The sequence below is a fragment of the Rhinatrema bivittatum genome, chromosome 2, assembly GCF_901001135.1.
Source record: "Rhinatrema bivittatum chromosome 2, aRhiBiv1.1, whole genome shotgun sequence".
Classification (NCBI taxonomy): Eukaryota; Metazoa; Chordata; class Amphibia; order Gymnophiona; family Rhinatrematidae; genus Rhinatrema; species Rhinatrema bivittatum.
Genome location: NC_042616.1, coordinates 635,102,766 through 635,127,329, shown reverse-complemented (window position 1 = coordinate 635,127,329; position 24,564 = coordinate 635,102,766). Strand labels below are relative to the sequence as shown.

The 24,564-nt window shown below is 42.9% G+C and overlaps 1 protein-coding gene across 1 annotated transcript; it reads right to left on the bottom strand.

The window, feature by feature from the left end:
• Positions 1-501: 501 nt before the first annotated feature.
• LOC115085362 (39S ribosomal protein L15, mitochondrial) lies at positions 502-24,117 on the bottom strand. Its single transcript, XM_029591280.1, has 5 exons — positions 23,960-24,117; positions 12,679-12,836; positions 5,894-6,059; positions 3,958-4,081; positions 502-1,059 (listed from the first exon to the last, which is right to left on the bottom strand). Exons 1-5 carry the CDS (start codon positions 24,068-24,070, stop codon positions 722-724), a joined length of 897 nt encoding a protein of 298 aa, XP_029447140.1. The 5' UTR covers positions 24,071-24,117; the 3' UTR covers positions 502-721.
• Between the last annotated feature and the right edge of the window lie 447 nt (positions 24,118-24,564).

The following is a 24,564-nucleotide window of genomic DNA, read 5'->3' as shown; positions in this document are numbered from 1 at the left end:
GCTTTATGTTTCTTAATTTTATTGTTTTATGAGGAATGGTGGTTCTGTTTATAAATGTCATAATAAATAAGTATGCACTAAAATCCAACCCCATCCATAACCTCGCCCCCATATGACCAAAGCCCCGCCCTCGCCCCGCCCCACCCTCGCGGGGCGAGGGGTCACCGCAACATGAGGAACTGTATTTCGGGGTCACGGCATTAGAAAGGTTGAGAACCACTGACTTAGAGAATAGCCACTGCCGTTAGCAATGGTAACATGGAATAGACTTAGTTTTTGGTTACTTGCCAGGTTCTTATGGCCTGGATTGGCCACTGTTGGAAACAGGATGCTGGGCTTGATGGACCCTTGGTCTGACCCAGTATGGCATTTTCCTTATGTTCTTATGACATTAAAGATTAAAAGGACATTATCTCCCTAAAACTGAAAAGTCCTTAAAATACTGAACTATACTGTAAAGCTTCATACCAAACGTTTTACTCTACAAAGTATAAATTCCAGTAAAAGAAAGTCATGTGTATTTTATTGACATTACAAATAACTGGACTATGTCCGTTGCTTTTCCACCTAGCTGCTCATTAATCAAAAGCAAAACACTTATAAATTAAAAAAAAAAAAAAAAAGGTATCAAGTGTTGAAAAAAATATATCTAAATACTTTAATCAATTTGTTCAACTCCAGATGTTTCCTATGCAGCTGCACATTTTTCTTTAGTCAGTATTCAAGAGCTATAGTAGCTTAGTAACCTTTCATCTGTTGGTTTAAGGATTTTCTTTTCCGTCATATTAACCAACCAGCCTGGAGCAAGACCAAAAAAAATTTGCCGAGGGTCTTTTCGCATACTGAGCATTTGGAAGCGCTCATCTTTGGTGATGTCCGGTAACACATAACCGTATTTCCTGGCCAGTTCAAGTCTTGCTTCCTGAACCTTTACAGGATCTGCCAGGTAGCCACGGTTCTTGGCATCTGTGTAGTAAGGCACTAGGTCTTCAGGTGGAAGCATCCGCTTGGGAATAGGCTGACCGCTCATGAAGAAAGGCACCGGCTTGCACAGGATACCTGCAAAAGCGTCAAACACCGATTAGTGCACAACAAGAGCAGTTGTACTGGTCCTGCAGAAGACTGGTTCCTTTGTAGGCTGCAATACTCATAGCACCATTAAGAAGAATTCAAAGATACAGTGCATGAGCTTCTCAGCCCATCGATCAGAAATTGATAACATCACTGTTTCTAATCTCTAAATCTATTACTTCTCCCAAACATCCTTTTTACGCTCTATTCTCACAATCTGGACCTACCTGCCTTCTATCTTCAACTTGTCCCTTTCTTCTGTAATGCCTTCCTGCCTTTCAAGTGGCTTCTGTTCAGACTATTTCGATGAAATCTTTTCTTAATCACCTTGTGCTTGCCTCACTATTTTCATTCCTTTGTAAAAATGTCTTGTGTTAACCCTCATAAAATGGTGCCAGACTGACAGCACTTTTATCCACAGCAACACCACAGCATGGGCCTGGCATGTACTGTGCTACAATTCTGCTATGGAGGGACCTGATCCAAGGGTGAGAGCACAATTCAGTCTGTGCCTGACAAGTTGTGGCCTCTCTGCTGCGACTGCCAAAAATGGCCTCAAATTGCAATGGTGGCTTTTAGTGATATGGACAGCTGTATACCAGAAAGTGGACCAAGACCACCAACTCAATACAGACCATCTTCTTAAATTCCTATTAAAACTGAGCCTAAATTTGAGCTGGTGACCTAGAGCTTACCTTCACCGGCAGCCCACATTTTCTAACTTCTGCTCAAACATTCAAATCCTTTTTGTTCCTCTCAATCAACTGGATCTTTTAGGCCATTTTCACACATTCTCTGATCTGGTTTTTCCTTTTCTGTACTTATCCTCCTAGATCTCACCAGAGTTTATTTTATTTTAGATTTAGCTCAGTTTTTCATTGGTAGCTCAAGACAAATTACATTCAGGTACTGTAGTGTTTCCCCTGTCCCCAGAAGGTTTACAATCTAATAGCTAGATGCACTAAGCCGCAATGTTTTTATCATGGGAGGGGTCCCATTATCACAGGGGGCTGTTGCTGTGATAGTGGGCCCCACCCCTGGAAACTCCATTGCAGCAGTATCACTGCACTGTTTGTCTTGCAGCAAAACACAGCAGGTCAAAACAACGTGGCATCAGCTCTTTACACGCAATGGAGGCCCACGAGGCATGAGGCCACCATCGCCTTAAAGGGTCAACACAACCAAAACAAATAAATAGACCTAAAGTCTGAAAAGTGTGCAGAGAGTCAAACCTGACCGCCTTGCTAACACTAGGGCTGCCATTTGAGGCAGCTCGGACAACAAAAAGTAAAATAAATTCATTAAGTCACGCAATAATGGTCCCCCCCTCCCACATCTTCAAAGTAGGCCATGACAGCCAAATCCTTTCCCCATGCCCCCACGCTAACACAAAAAAAAAAAAAAAAAGTCTATAATGGGATCTCCTGACCTCCTCCTCCCTCCAGAACCTCCAAGTATGTAAATAGTGTTAGTTTCTAGTGGGGGGCCCCCTCCCATTCCCCCAAGAACTGAGGCAAGTTCAGGTCAGTGCCATTTTGAAAGATGGCACCCTGGTCAGTTTGTTCTAAACTACATGGGGACAAAAATCTAAAACATATATACCCTGGAGGAAGAGTGGGATAAAGGAGCTATGACAGAGACAGTTAAAAACCTCCAATGCAAGGGGGTCATGGGAAGAGGGTGAAAGGGAGTAGACTCAGGAGTAATAAGGAAATATTTCTTTATAGAGAGTGGTAGAGGCAAGGACAATATCTGAATTCAAGAAAGTGTGGGATAAAGAGGATCTCTGAAGGAGTGGTAGGGAAGTTGGTGTGGGTGGCCTGACTGGATAGGCTGTAATGGTCTTTTTCTGCCATCATGTTTTTAATAACTTGTTTGTACTTAGTTTTTTTTGTTTTCTTTTTTACTATGTTTTTGCTTTTAATTCTCAGTTTGTTTTGGGGGGGGGGGGGTTCCCCCACTTTTTCCCTTTGTTCTCCATTCAGCCTCCAACCTCTCTTCTTAGACTATTCCCCAGTTTCTACCTCTTTCTAGTGTTACCACTTCTTTCTTCTTGGCCCAGGCCAGCAGTAGCCCCTGTTAGCTCGAGGATGTATCAGGCCCCAGGCAACTTGATGCCTAAGATTTTCCCAGCTCTGGCTGCTTCTGCCTGCACACCCATGCAAATTCATGGCTTCTCTGTTAAGACTGAAAACTAGAACCACTGGCCTGGCAGAGCCGTATTAAATATGTAAGCACTGCTTAAAGTAATGTCAGAAGCAGACACCTTGCTGAAGCTCGATAGTCATGCAGCTACCTGACAAAACGGTGTCCACATTTACGGTTGCTCTTGGTCACCTGGCCACTGGCTTTCTATGAGAAGTCAATCGGAGAGTAAGAGTGCAAGAGGCCACAAAAATACCGCTTCTAAAATTTTAGGCAGCAGTGATATACATTACTCAAGAGCTCATTTTACGAAGACTTAGCCACTGCCTTATTTACCAATTTAAATTATTTTTCATTTGTCACTCCCCCCCCCCCCAAAATGGTTGAAACTCATGGCCTTTAGTTAGTTAGTCATAAAAACAGTAGGAATCAACTCTAAGTACAAAGGCAGAAGAATTTGTGGTGTGTGTTGCTGCCGCCTCCTACAGCCACATGCTGAGGAGGTCTGGTGCTGGATTTTCCGATCCTTTTCTCACAGGAGGCTGTTCATGAACTGCTGCAGTCAGAAGCAGCCCGTAGACCAAGCGCATTTCCTCATCACTCAGTATGAACACTTTTTTTTTTTTTTTTGAATGACCACTGTGGGGGGGGAAGGTAGTTTCATGAGCACAATGGCAAAATGTCCCTGAAGCGTTTACTACTTTAGCATTAGGTTTTTGATATACATATAGTGGGGCTTACCCAAATTCCTAGGGTCATAAAACCCTGTGGTGATGACACCGCCGTTCTTTTCCACTGCAGCAATAGCGAGCTCCGAAGCCCACTGGACTTCTATGTTGACCTTCGCTAAAAAGATGTCGGCACCCTGCAGATTTCACATAAGGCGATGGTTAACTATTGGCGGTACAATTAAACCAGCAGAATCAAATTCCACCGTTATGGATTGCATATGGAGACCACAGCAGACATCTATATAACCCCAACAAACAAACACACACACACACACACACTTATGAACTTTGTGAAGAATCTTAATTAGCTCTCTCCAATGGCCAAACTTGTTTTTATCCTGAGAAAGGCAAAATGAGTCCATGCTGGGGAGTTCAAGGTCAGCATGCAAGCCCACAGAGGTCCATGGTCCAATCACCTAGGTTAGATTTCTTTTTTATATCAGTCTGGAGATTTTTTAAAAAAAACATCCCCCCCCCCCCCCCCCCCCAATAAAGTCACCTAAACGAGAGTCAGTTTTTATCCATATAGCGCTCAGAACCAGATTTGGGAGTATAACTGGTTTTTGGGAATTACTTTACATACAGCTCATACTAGAGTGGTATAGTAATAACATTCAGACATAGAACAATACACAAAGATAAGATCAACTGTAACCAGAAAATGCCTGAAATATTAGTCCATATTGCTGCAGGTAGCATTCAGTTATGTACAGTAACAAATTAATACACCTTTGGCTATTGGACCTCTCCCACTGATGGAGAGGCAGCAAGTGCTTACTTTCATTTAGAACAAAAATAAGAACACCCTTACTGCTTGCTCTTTCAACTCTGCTGAATTTTAATGAAACAAAAAGGTATTTAACCAAGCACCAGAAATGTCTCTTTAAAACTCTTCTGCAGCTTGTGTGTTATATGTCCTATGACAGCCTGGGGATAGCAGAGTGTTCTGGACATGATGCTACTTACCATATTGTAGTGCTGCAGCAGAAGGAGAATGAGTTGGAAGTACTGAGCCACGTCCCACAGAGCTGCTGCAGCACAGTTATAAACAAACACCTCCCGCTGCTGGACCGCACACCATTGAGAATCTTACTTACATTAAGGTGATTTTAAAATGCCATTAAGAAAATATAAGGCCAAAAGAAAATTCCATGGAACAAAAGAGATTTATAAGCCAGGGATTTTAAAAAGTCTACTTTAGCAACCCTACCAGTCTCTCTTCAACCAAGAAATCCTCCAAATTTAAAAATCACAAACTAATGACAGGAAAATTGCTGCAGAGTTATCAGGGCAAACAGACAGGAATAGCTAAATGCTTCGGTTTATATGCGCACTTCTGTGAGCTCTGATATAAGTGCAAATTCAGTTCTTGCCTGCAGCACTTGGAGAAGAGGGGTATATCAGCAGACCAGAGAAACGGCTAAAGTAATTGTGCAAAAAGAAACAAGGCTTCTCTTAATAACCTCCTTATGCATGTACACTTACTTTCTCATGTTTTACAAAAACTTCTCCAGTTATTTCTAAGCACACAGTGCCATCTAGTGAATGCAAAGAATTTGTTAACATCCACCCTCCTTATCTGGAAAATCTGAAGCTTAGGAGCAATAGCACCAATCAAGACTCTCTGGCTACTGTCTGTTCGTGCATCTTTCATGTGCATTAAGAATTCAATCCTCTTATTGAAAAATCCAAAAGCGGAGACTCAGTCACATCTACTTACCTCTTGCCAGGATATGAAATGGCTGGGCAACAACATTTAGGTCGCAAACCTTAAGGTGTTTCCTTGGGAAATTTAAAGATCAATAGGGACAGGTTTGTAAGTGGACGCTCACCGACTGATATTTAAATTCTGCAATGCAGTTTCCAAGCATTAATAAGCCTCCCCAAGGGACAAGTGGCAATAGGTACAAACAATAAAATTCAGACGGAATACACCGATGACACACCTCTTCCACCAGTTGAACACCGTAATCCCTCTTCATCGGCTGTATAGTGACTCCTCTAGCGTTCACCAGCTGAGTTAAGTCAATTGGTTGCGAAGGATCCACTCTACCCAGGTCAATAAGATACTGGAGCCGGTTGAGGCTGAGGGGCGGATACTGGCGTCTTAGGCTGAACACAAAATTGAAATGAGAAAGGAATTAGGACTGAGCCTGATAAGGTACATCATAACAGCCCAACTAACTGGTGGAAAAAGCAAGAGAGTTTGCAACTAGCTGTGCAAGCACTTACTATTGCTAACAGCAACCATAAATCCTGCCAGAAAGAAAATGTTTCAGGAGGATAAAGTCACAATGTATATCTCCAAGCCATGGAGCACATCATCATACGCCTGACAGGAACTAAATAGAAAGGAAAAAAAAAATCTGGACTAGCAGTGTCATCGCCATAATGTGCGGGCCATTTTACCCAAACTGTACAATCCCGAGGTAGTGTGTTTGTTAACAAAAATAACAGTTACAGAACTAAAGCAGCAGTATACTAATCCGTGTTACTCAAACTATCAACCTGCCTTTATTGACTACTTCGCCATTCTGCTAATCTTATATTATTACTACCCCCTTAGATACAAAATGTTTTCTAGTCTCACATTTGTTTGACAAAAAAGTGTTTGTCTTCTATCATAGCCAGACCATCTTCTTAGAAGGCCTCCCTCTAGCTGTTTGTTTTAATAGCCACATGGAATCTTTCAGCTGCCATGTGGATTCTGACTAGATACTCACACAAACAAATCATTGTGGATAAAACTTTTTCTCCGAAAAGACAAGCCAGAAAATCATGAAATACCAGTCTTATTGCAACTGCTGATAACAATTTAAAATTAAAGTGGGCACACAAGTAATACAATTGGATTTTTCCTCACCTGAATCACTCAAACCCTGACTAGTCATTTTAGTTGAGCTGCTCATTTCTAGATTTAATTTTATAATTTCTGCAAATTCCAGTAATATGATCATTGCAGATGAAGAACGTCCTCCAGCTGCTTAAGCCAAGATCCAGACCCAGCCTCTGGCTTGCGTGGTCAGGTAGATGATTGGTTTATCAGAGACAGAAACTGGTCCTAAGAGGGTGTGTGACTGAGAGAAAGAAACTGGTTGTGGTCCCTAAGGAAGAGAACCGTGAGGACAGCTTCAGCAGCTACTGCTGCGGCCTGCAAGGGAAAGGAGTAGAACTGCTGGAGAGGGTAAGTAAAGGTGATTGACTGCCATTTTAATTATTGGGTATTATGTGATGTGTCTGCTGTTTTGAAATATTTTATTGGTGTTTGGAGAATTTTTAATAATTTTCAAGCGTTTTTAAATTGTTTTTACATTGTTAGATGTTATTCTGTTCATCAGCTGTTTTGAAACATTTATTCATTTAGTTTTACAATTATTTCTGTGTGGGGATCTATAGCAGCTTGGCTTGTTCTGTTTTCCTAATTGGAGGTATATTAGTGTTTAGGACCTGATTTAATGTTTGGGGTGTTGCCTTTTCATAGGCAGGGTTGTTCCATTTGAGTGCATGCCATAATGCAGGTATATCTTTGTATGGATTAGTTTGTGTGCATTATTGCAGATCTTGGTACTGTTAGGTGCTATATTTCTGTTTCCATTTCTCTAGTTTTGTACTTCATGCAGAGTGGCTTTTTTGGGTTTCTATTCCAGTTTCTGTCGCCATATTTGTAATTTGTGGTCTTACTGTACTTGGTAAGGTTGATTTTGTGTGTATGACCGAGGTGAGGTATTTAACTAGCATGTAGGCTAGTAAAATACCTCAGCTTATTTGTTGTATTTTCTCAATAGGACATGCATTGGTAGTGAACTGCTGTCTTTTTACAAGTGGAGCTATTGCGCCTGGTAGTAGAGGGAGTCTGTGTTGCTGTTATTGAGATAACATCAGGGGAAAGTTCTAGCTCTGCTTTATACCCATTGCTGAGGAGAGGGGGGTGTTCCTGTGGATGCAAAGCGTACATTTACGTTTACCTTGTGACTTTCATGTGTTCACTGTGTCATGCATGTGAGAACTATCAAGTGTGTCCCGACAGAAAAAAAGGTTGAGAACCACTGTGCTAGGGGATAACAATGTGCAGTACAGTCTGCTAGCCAAATGGACAATGTTTATTTGGCCACTGCTGTGCCTACTTGGTTAGGATAGAAAGACAGAGTTGTGAAGCTTAATAATGTGGCTGAGTTTTTCTTTTTGTAATAAGCCAAGACCCTCTTACAATAAGGTGTGCAGGACTTTTTCACATTCATGTGCATGTGGTCTCACTAAGAGTCTAGGGAGTATGATGGCTTGATGAACATGGAAAGCTGATACTATTTTTCATAGGGATTTTGGGTGGGTGTGGAACACTAACCCGTTATGGAAGCACAATACATAATGAACTGGAGTGCGAAGTTTACTGACCCTAAGAACAGTACCCTAATATTTGAGACAGAAGTCAGTTATTTATAGAAATGTATTTTATGCCCAAATTATCAGCACATCTGTTCTGGGCATGTGACAAAAACAGTTAAAATAAAAAAAACTGTCTTATTATTTTAAAAGGTTTTATATTTGTTAGTGTCCTAAATAGCACTAAAGGCTTCTCGAAATAAATGGGTCTTAACCTGTTTCCGAAAGAGTTTATAGTCCTGTATTTGTTGAAACTCCACAGAAAGATTCTCTCACAAAACCGAGCAGACAATGAGAACACACGATTTCTAGTCTTTTGCAGCTGAGCAGTCCAAATCCCAGCCTCTCAGTGCTCCCACAATTCCTTGCTGGTGGCAGAAAGGAATCAGTAAATTCTGCTTGGGAAATGTTTTAAAAGTATTGGGGAGAAGTAAAACTATTGGGGTATATTATTTAGTGTGTTTGTGTGTTAAATAGTCAGTAAGGCAGCTAATAAACAAAAGTTAGTGTGTTTCCAAAAGTGGTCAATCCAGGTCACGAGTATCTGGCAGAATCTAATAGTAGACAGAGTCTCTGCTTTTTAAACCCAGGGAAAAGCAATGGTTTTCCCCCAAGCCTACCTGGTTAAACGATTTATGGACTTTTCCTCCAGGAATTTACCCATGCCTTCTTTAAGCCAAGCTATGCTAACTTGCCGTTGCCATATCCTTTAAGAATCCCAGAGTTTAATTATATGTTGAGTGAAAATTGTTTCTACGGTTTGTTTTAAATGTGCTCCTTAGAAACTACATGGCGTGTCCCTAGCTTTTTTTTTTATGTTTTGAAAGACTAAACAACCGATTTGCAGTTACCATTCCTTCTCCTCTCTGATCATAGTTTTACAGACCTCTCCCATCTCCCCTCAGTTACCATCTCAAGCTGATGAGCCCTAACCTCCTTAGCCCTTCCTCATAGGGGAGCTGTTCCATCCCCTCTATCATTTTGGTCGCCCTTCTCTGTACCTTTTCTAGTTCCGCTATACCTTTCAGATGCAAGGACCAGAATTACACACAGTACTCTATGTGCAGTTGCACCCATGGAGCAATACAGAGGTATCATGATATTCTTTTTATTCTCCATTCCTATTAATTCTTAAAATTGTTTGGTTTTTTGACCGCCACATGACTATAGTTATGTATCACTTTGCACTTGTCAGATGAAACTGAATGTGGTTATTTGGTGGTCTAGTTTCCTAGCGTCCTTCTCACAATCCACTTTGTAATTTGATTTGGGAGTAATCTCATACATTATTCTCTTTTCCAGATATATTAAAAACAAGTTTCCAGTATAAATTTCTGGGGCACTCCACTATTTACCTTTCTCCACTGAGAAAATTCATCATCATTTAGTCCTTCTCTGTTTCCTTTTAACCAGTTTGCAGTCTGCAATAGGAAATTGCCTCCTATCCTATGACTTGTTAAATTTTCTCAGGAGTCTCTCATGAAGAATTTTGTTAAATGCCTCCTGAAAATCCAGATACATTATATCCACCAGCATTATCCATGTTTATTAAACCCATCAAAACAAATGTAGGTGAAGCAAGACTTTCCTTGGGTAAATCCATGTTGGCTCTTTTCCTCAAACAATGTCTATCTTTTGTTCTTTATTTTTCCCAGTATAGAAATCAGGCTCACAGGTCTATGGTTTCCAAGATCACGCATGAAGCCCTTTCTAAAGGTTGGAATTACACTGGCCACCCTCCAAACTTCAGGTACAATAAATGATTTTAAATGACAGGTCTGCAATTTCTTTTTGAGTTCTTTCATACTATGGGATGTATACCATCTGGTACAGGTGACTTGCTACTCTAGTTGTCAATCTACTTTCTTATATCTTTCAGGCTCACCAGGATTTATTTCAGTTCCTCAGAATCATCACCATTAAATAATCTCCCCAACACCCTCCTCAATCAACACTGAAGCAAATAATTCATTTATTCTTTCCACTATGGCTTTGTCTTCCCCTAAGTGCCCCTTTATCATCTAATGAAATTAATAATCTATGACTCCTTCACAGACTTCCTGCTTTGGGCATATTTGAAAAAGTTATGAGTTTTTGCTCTACATCAAGCTTCTTTTAAAATTCTCTTTTGCCTGTGCTTATGCTTTTTCTATTTTCTTCATTTGGATCCGATTTCCCATTTTTGAAAGATGTTCTTTTGGCTAATAGTCTCTTTCACCTCACCTTTTAAACATATTGACAATTGTTTGACCTTCCTTCTGCAATTTTTAATGCATGGAATATATCTGGTCTGGGCTTCCAAGATAGTATTTTTAAACTATACCCATGTTTGATGAAACTCAAACCTTTCCAACTGCACCTTTTTTTTTTTTTTTAAATCATAGTCTCCCTTTTGAAAGTTAAATGTAAGAGCATTCTTCCTCCAGTTATTAAGTCAAATTTGATCACTATTGCCAAGTGGCCCCACTACTGTTAGCTCCCATACCAAATCTTGTGTGCCACCAAGGATTAAGTCTAAAATAGATCCTCCTCTCATCAATGCCTGGACCAGCTTTGTCCATGAACCAGTCATTAATTTAATCTAGAAACTTCACCTCCTTAACATGTCCTGATTTGACCTTATCAATTACCCCAATATGAACTAGGTTATCTCCCATTATTGTTTTGTCAAATTTGTTATTTTTCCTAATTTCTGTTGTCTGTAGGTTAATTCTGGCCAGGCAGATAGTAGGATATTCCCACCATTATACTTCACACGGATTCTCTATACATAAAGATTCCACAATGCAAGATCTTTAGCTTGTTTGAATTTATGCTATCCTTAACTAATAGCACCATTCCTGCAACAATTTGATCCACACTATCATTGCTACAAAATATGTATCTTACTATCACACTGTCCATCCTCCTTCCACAGGTCACTGAGATGCCAATTATCTCTTCATTCAGTTCTATATATTCTAACTCTCCCATCTTATTTTACACTTCTGACATTTGCATACAGACATTTGAAAATATCTTTATTATTTGTGTTTAAATCGACCAAGGGAGTGCAGTGGTATTAATACAGTCCCACACTTCAAATTCCATAGAGATAAATCTTTTATTATATTATGGCGATTGGATTGAATGTTTGGAGTGCAGTTCCTTGCTCCTATATTATTTATGTTTACAATTTTCCTAGCAACTGACAAGGAGAATTTGGAATGTTAACTCGGTCTGCTCATTACTTAAAGGCACCTGGGCTATTTCTGCCTTTATTGGAAACTATCGGACTGCTCTAACGTCCCTGTTTTGTTCGCATCCTTCAAAGATACCTCCCGCCAAACTATGTTCTTCTAAGCGACTTTCGGCTTTCCCCCATGCTCTAGTTTAAAAGCTGCTCTCTCTCTTTTTAAATGATAGTGTCAGCAGCCTGGCTCCACCCTGGCTGAGGTGGAACCCATCTTTTCGGAATAAATTTCTCCCTTCCCCAAAACGTTGCCCAGTTCCTAATACATCTAAAGCCCTCTTCTCTGCATCATAGTCTCATCCATGTTAGGAACTGGGGACATTTGCAAGAATGCTACCCTGGAGGTTCTGGATTTTAACTTTCTTCCTAAGATTTGATATTTGGCTTCCAGAATCTCCCTCCCCCATCTTCCTAAGTCACTGGTAGCCACATGTACCATGACAACCAGCTCCACTCCAGCACGTTTAAAATCTTACCTAAGCGACACGTTAGGCCTGCCTGGTGCGAAGGTGGTAGACAAAGTTACAGAGCAATCCTCATGTCCACCAGCCACCCAGTTATCTACATTCCTAATAATCAAATCACCAATTACAACAGCCATCTTAACCCTTCCCTTCTGGGCACAAGCCTCTGTGTGCAAGAGAATACTGCATCACCTGGAGAGCTGGTCCTAGGTACAGGAGCACTTCCAGGGGACCCTGCTCCCACAAAGTAGCAGAGGGGCTGCCAGACTAGACTTGGGGCTTTACTAATATGTCACTGTCTGCCTCAGGTCCTCCAAGTCCACCACTCTGCCCTCCCAGAGATCTGATTCATCTCCAACAGCCAAGAGCTCTTAGCACATACAACTTCTCACCATAAACTGCAAAGTACAGCAACTAATAACCCCCTATTGTTAGATTTTGGTTACTTCTCTTTATAATCAATAGAGACAAAGAGAAAAAAAACAAAAAAAAAAAACTTGCTTCAAGCTCAAATTTGGAAAACACCATTTAATACCCCCCCTACAAAGAAAAAAAAAAAAAAGAAACTTGCTTCAAGCTCAAATTTGGAAAACACCATTTAATACCCCCCCTCCCAAAAAAAATAAATAAATAAAACCACACACACACACCTTACCTGTGTCCTACGTTATAGCCATACTTTGGAATCACCAAGTAAAATGGCGTCTGCCCTCCTTCAAAACCTAACCGGGGACGGTTTCCCCTTTGCCGCTGTCCTTTATGACCTCGCCCACATTTCCCACCACCATGAATACCACGGCCACGTCGCTTTACCTAGAAGTAATCATGCAAATAAAAGAGTCAGCCACCTGTCAATACAATCTCAATACACATATTTTAATCAAGAATCTCCAAGACCCTTGGTATTTAGAAGTAATTAATGCTCTGCCTGGAGAAACTTAATATAAAAGGAGATAATCAGGGCATCTACTGCCAGTGAATATCCTTTTCAGCAAGCATTATAGCTATTGAAAATTGAAAGCTTGTTTGGGTTCTCTTTAGCTTAGTTTACATGATCTTTTTTTCAACAGCAATTCTGATAGTGGAACAGGACATTTCTAGGCATTAATAATTTGGGATTGTTCTATTTGATAACTTCAAATTTCTTTATAATGAAGATTTCCAGTAGGTGAGTGCAGTTAACTTTTTTTTTCTTTATTTTCTTTTTTACTTTCATCTACTTAAAAAGGGAAAACTTCTTCCACCCTCTAAAAATAAAAAATAAAAGGAGTCTCATCTCACCCACCCCCTCCTACCTTCTGCCACCATGCGGTGCCCTCTCGGACCTTTCCCCCAACCATTTGCCCCATTTATAGATCTTAGGGACCTGAGCGATCCCAGGTTGCTCTTGCCCCACTGGACCCCCCCCCCCCCCGCCCCATCTCAAAATGGCGACAGCTGGCCCTGAAGCCAACATTATTTTGTCGCCTCTCTGTACCTCCCTATCTCTGTACACCAAAATGGGGCCAGCTAGTGCCATTTTGAGATAGCGACCTGGCAGAGCAGAAGCAAATGGGGCTCGCTCCTGCCTCTTTACCCCAATCCAGGGGTAAATGTTTGTTTCATTTGGCTTTGAAAATGAAAGCAAGCCCTTACTTTTCAAAACAGTGAAATGCTCATTGGGTTTCTAGAATACCTGCAAAGTGATCATAAGATCCTTTACAATAACACAGTAAGTGTCGGCAGAAGACAACCAAATTGTCCATCCAGTCTGCCCAGCAAGCTGCGCATGGTGGCAATTGTCACTCCATGCAGACCACCCCAAGCCTTTTGTCAAGGGTAGTGACTGCTGCTCCGTGCAGGTTACTACCATTCTGTTAGGGTGGCATCTACCACACCGTGCCAGATAAAGGTAGTAATATTTACAATGAAAACCAAGCAACTGGGGGGGTCTCATGATTTGGCAGAAGTAGATGGCAATGTCTAACTGGCTCCTACTGCCTCTAATACAATTTTCCATTTTAGATCCCTCAAAAGATACATTCTCAAATCAAAATGGCAGATAAAGGCTTTTAAAAAAAAAAAAGTCCCTATGCACTGGGGCAGGAAGAATCAAGCTCCACGAGCGACACATTCTAGTCAGAAAGTTACGACTGACAAAAGCATTGGTGGTAGACGAAATAGAGGTAGAGGCCCTTGCACGCAGGAACTGCCTAATGAAATGGTGGCCAAGATGAAGGCAGTTATGCAGCAGCCTGCAGACAAGATTCATTCCAGCCTAGATGCGAGGATGGAAAAGGTGGTGGACAGTCTGGGGCCATGACTGCCAAAATGGACAACATTTCAGATACATTTAACACATGGAAATGTCACTCACTTCCACAACGCAGATTTTGGAAGCTTTGGAGTGGGCCAACAAGTGCATGGCTGAAAAAGTAGATATTGAAAACCAAAATTGTTGAAACATGTATAGTGAGTCTACTGGAGAAAGCAGAGGGTAGCAACCCCACAAGGTTCCTGGCCTCATGGCTTCCTACCGTGCTGAACATAGCAGGCAAGAATGGGCAGATCAAAATCGATTGAGCACACAAGACCCTGGTGCCTTTCCCTGCTGACAACAGCCGTCCTAAAGCTGTAACACTGAGGCTTCATCACTACGGAGATAAGAACTGTACATTGGAGGCCAGATGACTAAAGGAGGTCACTTAAAGGAAAGTGCATGTACTTTTTCAAGACTTCCCAGTTGAAGTACAGAAGAAAAGAAAAAAAAAAAAACCAAAACTTTGCAGAGGTTTAGAAGGAGCTTCAGAAGAGGCGGCTCTCGTATGCTCTGCTACACCTGGCACGGTTGTGGATATCTCATGATAGCACCACCTCGACTTTTAATGATGCCAAGACAGAGATGAGCTTTGTGTAACAGCTCAATGCCCACAACGAAGGAGCAGCTTGAGTCTAGGCCACGTAACCTTTTCTGTCGGTTATTATCTGAGGAGATCGAAGCTGTAGGGTTCAAGTGAAGGGGGTCTAACTATGTATTTACATAATAATCAGATGCAAGGGGGGGGGGGAGGTGGAAAGTTGGGGTAGCTGAACTTATTCAGGACGGGGAATGGATGGGGATGTGTTTGTACTTTGTTTTCCTTGCTGCTTTTGTAAAACAGTGGGACCAGCAGAACGTGTCGTTATGAGTCGCAGCAATGGACGGCACTCTAAAAGGGAATATAGTCTCAGTCTTGTATGTGGGCAGGAAGTAACGCCGTTTTAAAGAACCCTGATCTGCAGGCTGGAATCACAAGGGGGCAGTTGCGAATATGCAGCAGAGAAGGATAGATGTCACCACAGCAACTCTTAAGACTGGATATCATTTTTGGCTGGAATGTGGATAGTGGACTCGAGGAGCCAGGAGAGGGGGAGGGGAAGGGGTGCTGTTGTTTCTAGAGAGAGAGGAGGGGGTTTCTGGTTTCCTGATTGGTGTTGCTGAGTCTCAGGGGTTCCTTCAGCCAGACATGCTAGCAGTTCAGTTGGGAGGGGAGTGGGCATAAGATGGCGGTCTGAGCTTAACGGGATGATTGTTTTCTAAGGTGAGGACAGTTTCCTGCCTCGTCTTGAAGATGCAAGTAGTTAAGGGTGTGTTAACTGGTTGTTTTTGTCGGGAGGAAGTTGGGAATGGGAGTCAAAAGTTAAAGTTTATGCAGGCACGACACCACAGGAGGGAGATACAAATTGCCTTTACATTTTCATTATTGTTAGAAAGATGCCTAATATTCTTTCCCTGAATGTCAGATAAATAGAAGGACCAGGGGGCATTCCATGAAGTTAGCAAGTAGCACATTTAAAACTAATCTGTGAAAATTCTTTCACTCAACACACAATTAAACTCTGGAATTTGTTGCCAGAGGATGCGTTTAGTGCAGTTAGTGTAGCTGGGTTTAAAAAAGTTTGGATAAGTTCTTGGAGAAGAAGTCCATTAACTGCTATTAATCAAGTTTACTTAGGGAATAGCCACTGCTATTAATTGGATCAGTAGCATGGGATCTTCTTGGTGTTTGGGTAATTGCCAGGTTCTTGTGGCCTGGTTTTGGCCTCTGTTGAAAACAGGATGCTGGGCTTGATGGACCCTTGGTCTGACCCAGCATGGCAATTTCTTATGTCCTTATGTTAATAGGGACACCGATCAAACGGAGAAGGATACATCGTTTTGAAAGCAAAAAATGTAATGTGGCATTCTTACAGGAACCCCACCTATCGCAGGTAGAACACATGAAACTGCATTGCGATTGGGTAGGCCAGATATTTTTCTTCATATAGTTGTAAAAGTAAAGGAATTCTAATATTAGAGAAATGTGTGGGGAGGGGAGGGGACTGGAATCTCTGTCTGGATCCAAATGCTAGATCAGTCCATGGGATGTGGGGCGGACAGGAGGCAGCTTCTAGGGCTGATGCCTGGCACATCCCAATACCCATCCGGAAGAAACTACACTTGTTTTTCTTCAAGGGGCAATACTTAAGCCACACAGATTATTTTTTTTATGTGCGATCTCACTCACAGGCCAATACACAACGGTGCGCTCGGCTGAGCGCACCGTTTAGCCCGTTTGACCGCGCTATTAATTCCCCTTATACTGCAAGGGGTAATAGCGTGTGGAAAACGTGCTGCCCTCCCCCCCAAAAAAACTAATATCGCTCATCACATACAAATGCTTGTTGATGAGCCTATTAGTTATCCCCACGGGATACTGAAAGTAAAATGTGCGGCCAAGCCGCACATTTTACGCTCAGAAATTGCCTGCCTTTGGGCAGGCGTTAATCATGGACAACACTGGGAAAGTGTACAGAAAAGCAGAAAAAACTGCTTTGCTGTACACCCTCTGACTTAATATCATAGCAATATTAAGTCAGAGGAACCAAAAAAAAAAACAAAAAAAAAAAACTGTCCGCCAGCCACGGGTTGGAAAACGGACATTCAATTTTGCCGGCGTCCAGTTTCCGAACCCTTGGCTATCAGCGGGTTAGACAATAGATGTTGGTAAAATTAAATGTCTGTTGTCGGACCCGTTGACAGCTGCCGCTAATAAGGAGGCACTAGGGACGCACTATTGTCCCTAGCGCCTCCTTATTAACACAGGCCCTAATTTAAATAAAGAATCGCACACCCAGGAGAGGTGCCTGGGCACGCGATGGGAGAGCTGGCGATCGCCTCAGAGCACCAGTTCTCCCACGGAGGTTTTTTGTTTTGTTTTTTTTGTTTGTTTGTTTTTTTTTTTAAATCGGCCTGTGAGGAAGGTGATGGGACAGATGGATGTTTTGGCATGCATCTGTCCCATCTCAGACCATTACCTAGGGCTTCTTCCCATGAATCCCAGATGCTGAAAAGCAGTGGTGCCTGAATGCATTCCTCCTGGGTAATGAGCAGTTTTATGCCATGGTGACTCAGGCTATACAAAATTATATGCAGATTCATGCAGAATTCATCGTGATTTGGGAAGAACTTAAAGGCGATGCTGCGAGAATATATTATCTGTTTTGATAACCATTTAAACAGAAAAAAAAAAAAGAGAGGAAGCTGTCACTGAAGAGGAAGATTAGGCATTTAGAAATCCAGCATAAAACGACATGTTCTCCGTGTCTATGCAGAGCTGCAGATAGAGAGGAGAGTTGCAATGCCTTCAGGTTTTTAAATTAGAAAGATCCCTTAAATTTGCTAGACAAACATTTTACAAGCATGGGAATAAAAATGGTGCTCTGCTGACAAGAGTGCCGAGTAAGCGGGCCACACAAACACTTTTACATAGGCTCCTTGGGGCAGACGGGGTATTGAAGCACAAGTTACCAGATATTATCTGAGTTTTTCAGAGATTATTTCACTGATTTACAATATGTGCTAATCGGGAGGAGTGTAGTATAGAAGAGATGAACTTGCGGGAAGTTTGAGGACCATGCTTGTCTGAGATGCAGGTAGTAAGGCTATCTGTGTCAATAAATAAGGAGGAGCTGTATAAAGTAATAATGGGCAATGTCCAGGGCCCGGTGGCTTTGCGCTTAAATTCTAAAAAAAAAAAAAAAAAAAAAAAGATTTTCAAAGGAGCTCTCCCACCTAATCTTAGCTGTCTTTACCTACTTACAGCAGTCACCCAAGATCAATAGTATTGGGATGTGCCAGGCATCAGCCCTGGAAGCTGCCTCCTGTCCGCCCCACATCCCATGGACTGATCTAGCATTTGGATCCAGAGATTCCAGTCCCCTCCCCTCCCATTTCTCTAATATTAGAATTCCTTTACTTTTACAACTATATGAAGAAAAATATCTGGCCTACCCAATCGCAATGCAGTTTCATGTGTTCTACCTGCGATAGGTGGGGTTCCTGTAAGAATGCCACATTACATTTTTTGCTTTCAAAACGATGTATCCTTCTCCGTTTGATCGGTGTCCCTATTAACATAAGAAATTGCCATGCTGGGTCAGACCAAGGGTCCATCAAACCCAGCATCCTCTGTATTGCTCCATCTGTGCAACTGCACATAGAGTACTGTGTGTAATTCTGGTCCTTGCATCTGAAAGGTATAGCGGAACTAGAAAAGGTACAGAGAAGGGCGACCAAAATGATAGAGGGGATGGAACAGCTCCCCTATGAGGAAGGGCTAAGGAGGTTAGGGCTCATCAGCTTGAGATGGTAACTGAGGGGAGATGGGAGAGGTCTGTAAAACTATGATCAGAGAGGAGAAGGAATGGTAACTGCAAATCGGTTGTTTAGTCTTTCAAAACATAAAAAAAAAGCTAGGGACACGCCATGTAGTTTCTAAGGAGCACATTTAAAACAAACTGTAGAAACAATTTTCACTCAACATATAATTAAACTCTGGGATTCTTTGCCTAAAGGATATGGCAACGGCAAGTTAGTGTAGCTGGGCTAAAGAAGGCATGGGTAAATTCCTGGAGGAAAAGTCCATAAATCGTTTAACCAGGTAGGCTTGGGGAAAACCACTGCTTTTCCCTGGGTTTAAAAAGCAGAGACCCTGTCTACTATTAGATTCTGCCAGAAACTCGTGACCTGGATTGACCACTTTTGGAAACACACTAACTTCTGTTTAATTAGCTGCCTTACTGACTATTTAACACACAAACACACTAAATAATATACCCCAATAGTTTACTTCTCCCCAATACTTTTAAAACATTAGTGCTACATAAGATGTATGTAGATGTACATAATTCCATTGTATATAGTTCCTATGTATTCAGTCTTTATTGCCTTCCATCTCCTTCCTTTCTCCACACCCTTCTCTCATCCCTCTTCCATTTCTTGCCTGCCCCACCTCCCCCTCCTCTTTTTATTGTAATTTTCCTCCTTTCTGTTCACTGTACACTTGCATGATGTGTTTCACGAATGTCGGTAAAGAAAAGTTCATAAATAAATAGTGATAGGACCTGGTGAAACCAAAAGAATAAACTAGCATTTTAATTTATCATTGTTGGGCAGGCAGGAGTTCCAGGAGGTTATTATAGAGGCCACTCAGGATTTTATGCAGGGAGAAGCCATGAACGCGTCCCAAGGAACACTGCAAAATTTCAGCACATATCCTTCTTGTATCACTTCCAGGACCCAGTGATCCGATGTGATCTCGACCTACCTCTGATACAAGAGAGAGAGAGTCATCCCCCTATCTCCTGTTCCTGGGGGTGGGTCAGCAAACCTTCAATGGGTTGGTCAGGAAATTGCATTAGCCAAGCCCCCACCTCTCCTAGGCTGTCTGGGCAGGAGGACCGAGACCTGCCAAAAGGCAGAGTCCTCTGAAAGGTCGTCCCTCTGTACGGATGAAAACGCTTGGAACCTCAAGACGACCCCTCATAGGAAAGGGGCACGACAGCCGTTTCTTATCCTCTGGCAACAGAGGAACCAATTCACCCCACGTCCACGACTGGTGGGGGAGATGCCGCTTTTCAAACCCCACGGCCTGCTGCAGCAAGAAGGTAGTGTCGGCCTTTCTATTGACGGCCTTTCTATTGACGGGGCAGGGATAGAAATGGGGTGCTCCCACATGTGGAGGAGGAAGTCTTTAAAAATATCGTGGATAGGAACTGCCACGATCTCCTTAGGAATACTGGAAGTACTCCAGTGTACTGGAGTACATCCAGCATCTTATGTCACGCATCCTCCTCTGAGCAGCTGAAAAAGAATGGCTTCAGCCAGGGCCCCGACAAACCCCACAAACGACAAGTCCTCGGGGGCCCACTGGCACCGTTCCTCCGGTAGAGGGGGCTCTGAGAGGGGGTCATCCGAATAATCAGAGGACGAGTCCATAGTGTCATCATCCCAAGGGTCTGTGAGGGGTATCAACTCTGGACTCCAATGGCTTCAGAGGCCTTGAGGGCCCCGCAGGTATCTACAGTTCCCCTGGCATCAAGGGGACTGGAAGCAGCGGTAGGCAAGAAGGACCTAGCAGGGACTCGAGGAGCTGCAGTCTGGGAAACAATATCGGCTGAATCTTCCTCCTCGGAGGACCCGAGAATCAGGATCACTCCGGTGGGGGCGCATCGTAGCCGCTGGGGAACTGAGCGTCCCCTGGGCACTGGCTGCATCAGAAGGGCACCCAGGAGGACGTCCAGATACTCCAGCAAGAGTGCTAGCATCTAGGGCGGCGGCTAGGGCACTGGTATGGGAGCCGGTGGCACCGGCAGCTCAACGCTCTGGAAAGCCTTAAGCACTACAGACTTCACCCTGCGGTCCAATTCCTCCTGAAAGTCCGGAGTGGCCAGGACTGAAGGAGGGGGGTGAGGCGCCACCAGCTCTTCCTCGGGTCTCCAAGGTGGCATGGTGCCTAGCACCAGTGTCGGTGGGAAACAGAGGACTACCAGGGGCATCAGAGGATGGGGCCTCCAATGGACAGTGTTGCTTCAGTTGCAGCTCAGCAGCTGCTGTCACCTCGAAACTGGTGCTGCACGCCAATGGCGACCGGTGGCGATGCTTGCAGGATCTGCTTTGGTGCTCGGCCCAGTTTTGTCCCGGCATCGAGAAAGCAGAAGATCCTGATGTCTGGGAGAGCGGCGAGACCATCGAGGATCTATCGCAGTTCCTCGATCCTTGGAGGTACTAGCGAGAGAAACAGCCAGGGGGAGCGTGTCAGAAGGCTTCCTGCTACCTCCTGGCATCAATGTCCACTTTGTTTTCCTAGTTCCTCCCATGCATTATCTTCTGTAAATGGGGTTGTCTCTATCGCACTCGCATTTGTGCTCTTGTCAAGCAGCAATGATCCTTCTCCAGGGTTTTCTTTAGTCAACACCAAATAGAAGTATTTGTTTAATATTTCTATTTCTTCATCTCCCTCCACACCTTGCTCCTTTTCTCCTTTCAATTTTACAGATACCACCTCGAGCCTTCCTCCTCTCACTGATATATCTGAAAAATGTTGTGTCTCCTTTCTTAACCTCTTTGGCAATACTTTCTTCCACTTAACGTTTTGTTTTCCTGATTTCTTTCCTTGTTGCCTTCACTTTCACCAGATATTCTTCCCTGTTCTCTTTATGGGATCCCTTGTATTTCTTGAACATTGATCTTTTAGCCTTTATTTTAAATCCTTCTTTGAGAACCAAATAGATTTATTTTTCCTTTCACTTGCTTTTCTTACATAGAGACTTGTTACATTATTAACAGCTCGTTATTTGTCCCACTATTAACCCACTTCCCCCATGTTTTGCCAGTCACCTAGCTCCAAAAGTTACATCTCCATTTTACCAAAGTCTATAGTTTGTAATTCCAAAACTTAGATCTTAGAGCAACTTCTCTCTCTGACTGCTACATCAAACCATACCGCCCAATGATCACTGGTGCTCAGATGAGCACCTACCTAGACTTTGGAGTCAACATCCCCATTTGAAAGCACTACGTCAAATATCACTTGGGCATCCACTTTTTCAGGCACTTCAAAATTGATTACATTCAGGTAAATTTTCCTATTCCCAGAGGGCTTATAATGTTAGACGGTAACTTTCAAACCAGCGCACACCCAGATAAGCGGTCATTTTGTAACTTATGTGCGTATATACCCGCATGTTATAAAATAACCTGACTACGTGTAAACGTGTTCCCAGTTTTAAGTGGGCATGCGCCTGTGTATAATCCCATTTCTACTGCATAAATTGGGGAATTTTAAGAGGGGCTCGCGTCTATACCATTGCCAGTTTATCCAGCAGTTCATCCAATTAACAGCTAGGGCCTCTAAACCTCCCTTGTTTGATAGTGTGCACACACCCCCTCCCCCCAGACCCTTAAGTCACCTTAGTTATGGCTAGTTTTCTTTTCTTTTTTTCTTTTTTAAACTTACCCCTCCTCCATAGCAGAAGTAAACTTACATGCCATTGGACATAGGCATGCACTCAGGCATTTAAGTATTTACGTGCACATGTCTTGGCCATGACCTGAAATGTCCATGCCCCTTTTTGAAAACTTTTGATATGTGCGTGCAGGAGATACACCCATATCTGGGCAGCTTTTATAATTCAGTTGGCATGCACCAGCCCAACTTGTGCACGCATCTAATTGATGCATGTGCCAGGCTTTTAAAATTCACCTTTAAAATTTGTACCTGGAACAATGGAAGGAAGCGACTTGCCCAAGGTCTCAAGAAGCAGCAGTGGTATTTGAACCTTGGTTCCCAGCCCACTGCTCTAACCACTAGGCTACTCCACCTAAGTAAAATAACTGACTTTTTACCACAGTGGGGGACAACTAATTTATAGTTGAATCAGAATAAAAGACAGAGTACAAATAATAAAAAATGTCTGAACCATCTCAGATTTCAAACATTATCACGTATTACTGTCAATGCTGCAAATAATAATAAAAAAAGGTCTCACCACAGAACAAGAGCAAACCACTTCAAATTCAACACAGGATAAAAAGTGTGTGGCTACCCTGTTAAATCAGGAAAACACAAGCCATCTGATTAAAACTTAATAACCAAGTCAAGGCAGAGAGTAACTGTTACTGAATATACAAATTGCATTACAATGATCAGCAAGCTGTCCCCAACAAATCAAAATTTCAATCTGTTAGTAAACAGCTGAGGGCAATCTGCTCTCCAGCAGGAACATCTGGATTCTGTACTTGTATGTGTCTGGCACAGACTTTCCACCTCTGTGCATCATGCTCCCTCTCTGGCCACATTCAAATCCAGTCTAAAACTCCACCACCTTTTTTGAGGGTGGTTTTACATCATAAGCCCACCCTACTAGTTCTTCTTCTGATCCCACCTTGCAGGTTTTAACTATTTTTTAAATGTAAGCCTATTTTCCCTGCATGTTTGTTACAAAAAAAACACATACTCCTTTTGAAAATGTTAACTCACCAGAAGTATAAATTACAAAAATAGATGAAAAATGAACTCAGAGTTAGCTTAGTGTGAAGAAACTACACCTTCCTGTTCAGAGCGTAATCATTCATCTTAAAACGAATACTTTTTTTTTAAATTAAATTTAAATTTTCATTATTCCTTTTATACTATATTTTACACAGTACGGAGACAGGACTGTCTCGTACGTGTAAAAGTGTCATGCCAAGAAAATTATTTGTATAGAGGTAGCAATGTAAATACGCCCAAGCTCTTAAAAGTTACTTTTTTTTTTTATAAAATTGAGAAAAAATATTTATTGGCTCCCTTCCCGTGTTACTTGCGAGCACATCACATTCTCTCCCGTAGACCTGAAGCAGGTTATTGCCACTCAGGCACCAAACAGATTCCTCGGAGACATACCGATGTGTCAGCCGCCAAAAAAATATAAATTTATAATCTAACAGTGAAGGAAGGCGCCAAAGAGAGAGTAGGGGAAAAGGCGTTGAGCAGCTGCCAGTATTCGCGGTAAACAGTGACCGGGACAGGCCTGAAGCATCGGCCTTAGTGCGTCCATTCGAGGGGGCGATAAGTGAGTAACCAGGCACTCCTGCCAATTATTCGACTACTTACCCGAGACTTGGAGCCGGGATTGGGCCTCAAGTTGGCCAGAGTCACGCGGGGCAGCGCATTCAACACCTCCCGCGCCGTCCTCCCAGCGCCGCTGCCGCCGGAAGCCGCCATCACTGCTCAAGGACAGTAGCACGCCGCCGCCGCTTTACGGCCGTCGCAAAAATAAATCAATAAAAATCCCTCGGTGCCGACCGCAGTCACGTGGCGGTGGGAAGGGCGTGGTTATAGCGAAAGCGGGCGGGATACGGCTGCCGGCATTTTTTCGGAGCGCGTGAGGGCGCTTGTCCAACGAGTAGGTTTAGGTGTCGGACGCTTTCACACTTATCCGTTCGTCTGAGTAACCGCGAAGGGCTCTCTGCACGAAAGCCGGCAGGGAGCGCTACGGAAGGAGCTGCTGCGCCGGGTGTGTAGAGCAGGGATGGAGTCGTGGTGAGCTCCAGTCAGGGGTGGATTGCAGGAAAATATTGGCCCATGGGGTGTCTGACGTCCTCATGCACTTTCCCTGCAGCACATGTATCTTCTGGCTGTGGTAGGATGGGCTCTGCCATGGCCATCTTTTTTGCTGCCCTGTGGGAACAATTACTGTGCTGTCCCCCCCCCCAATC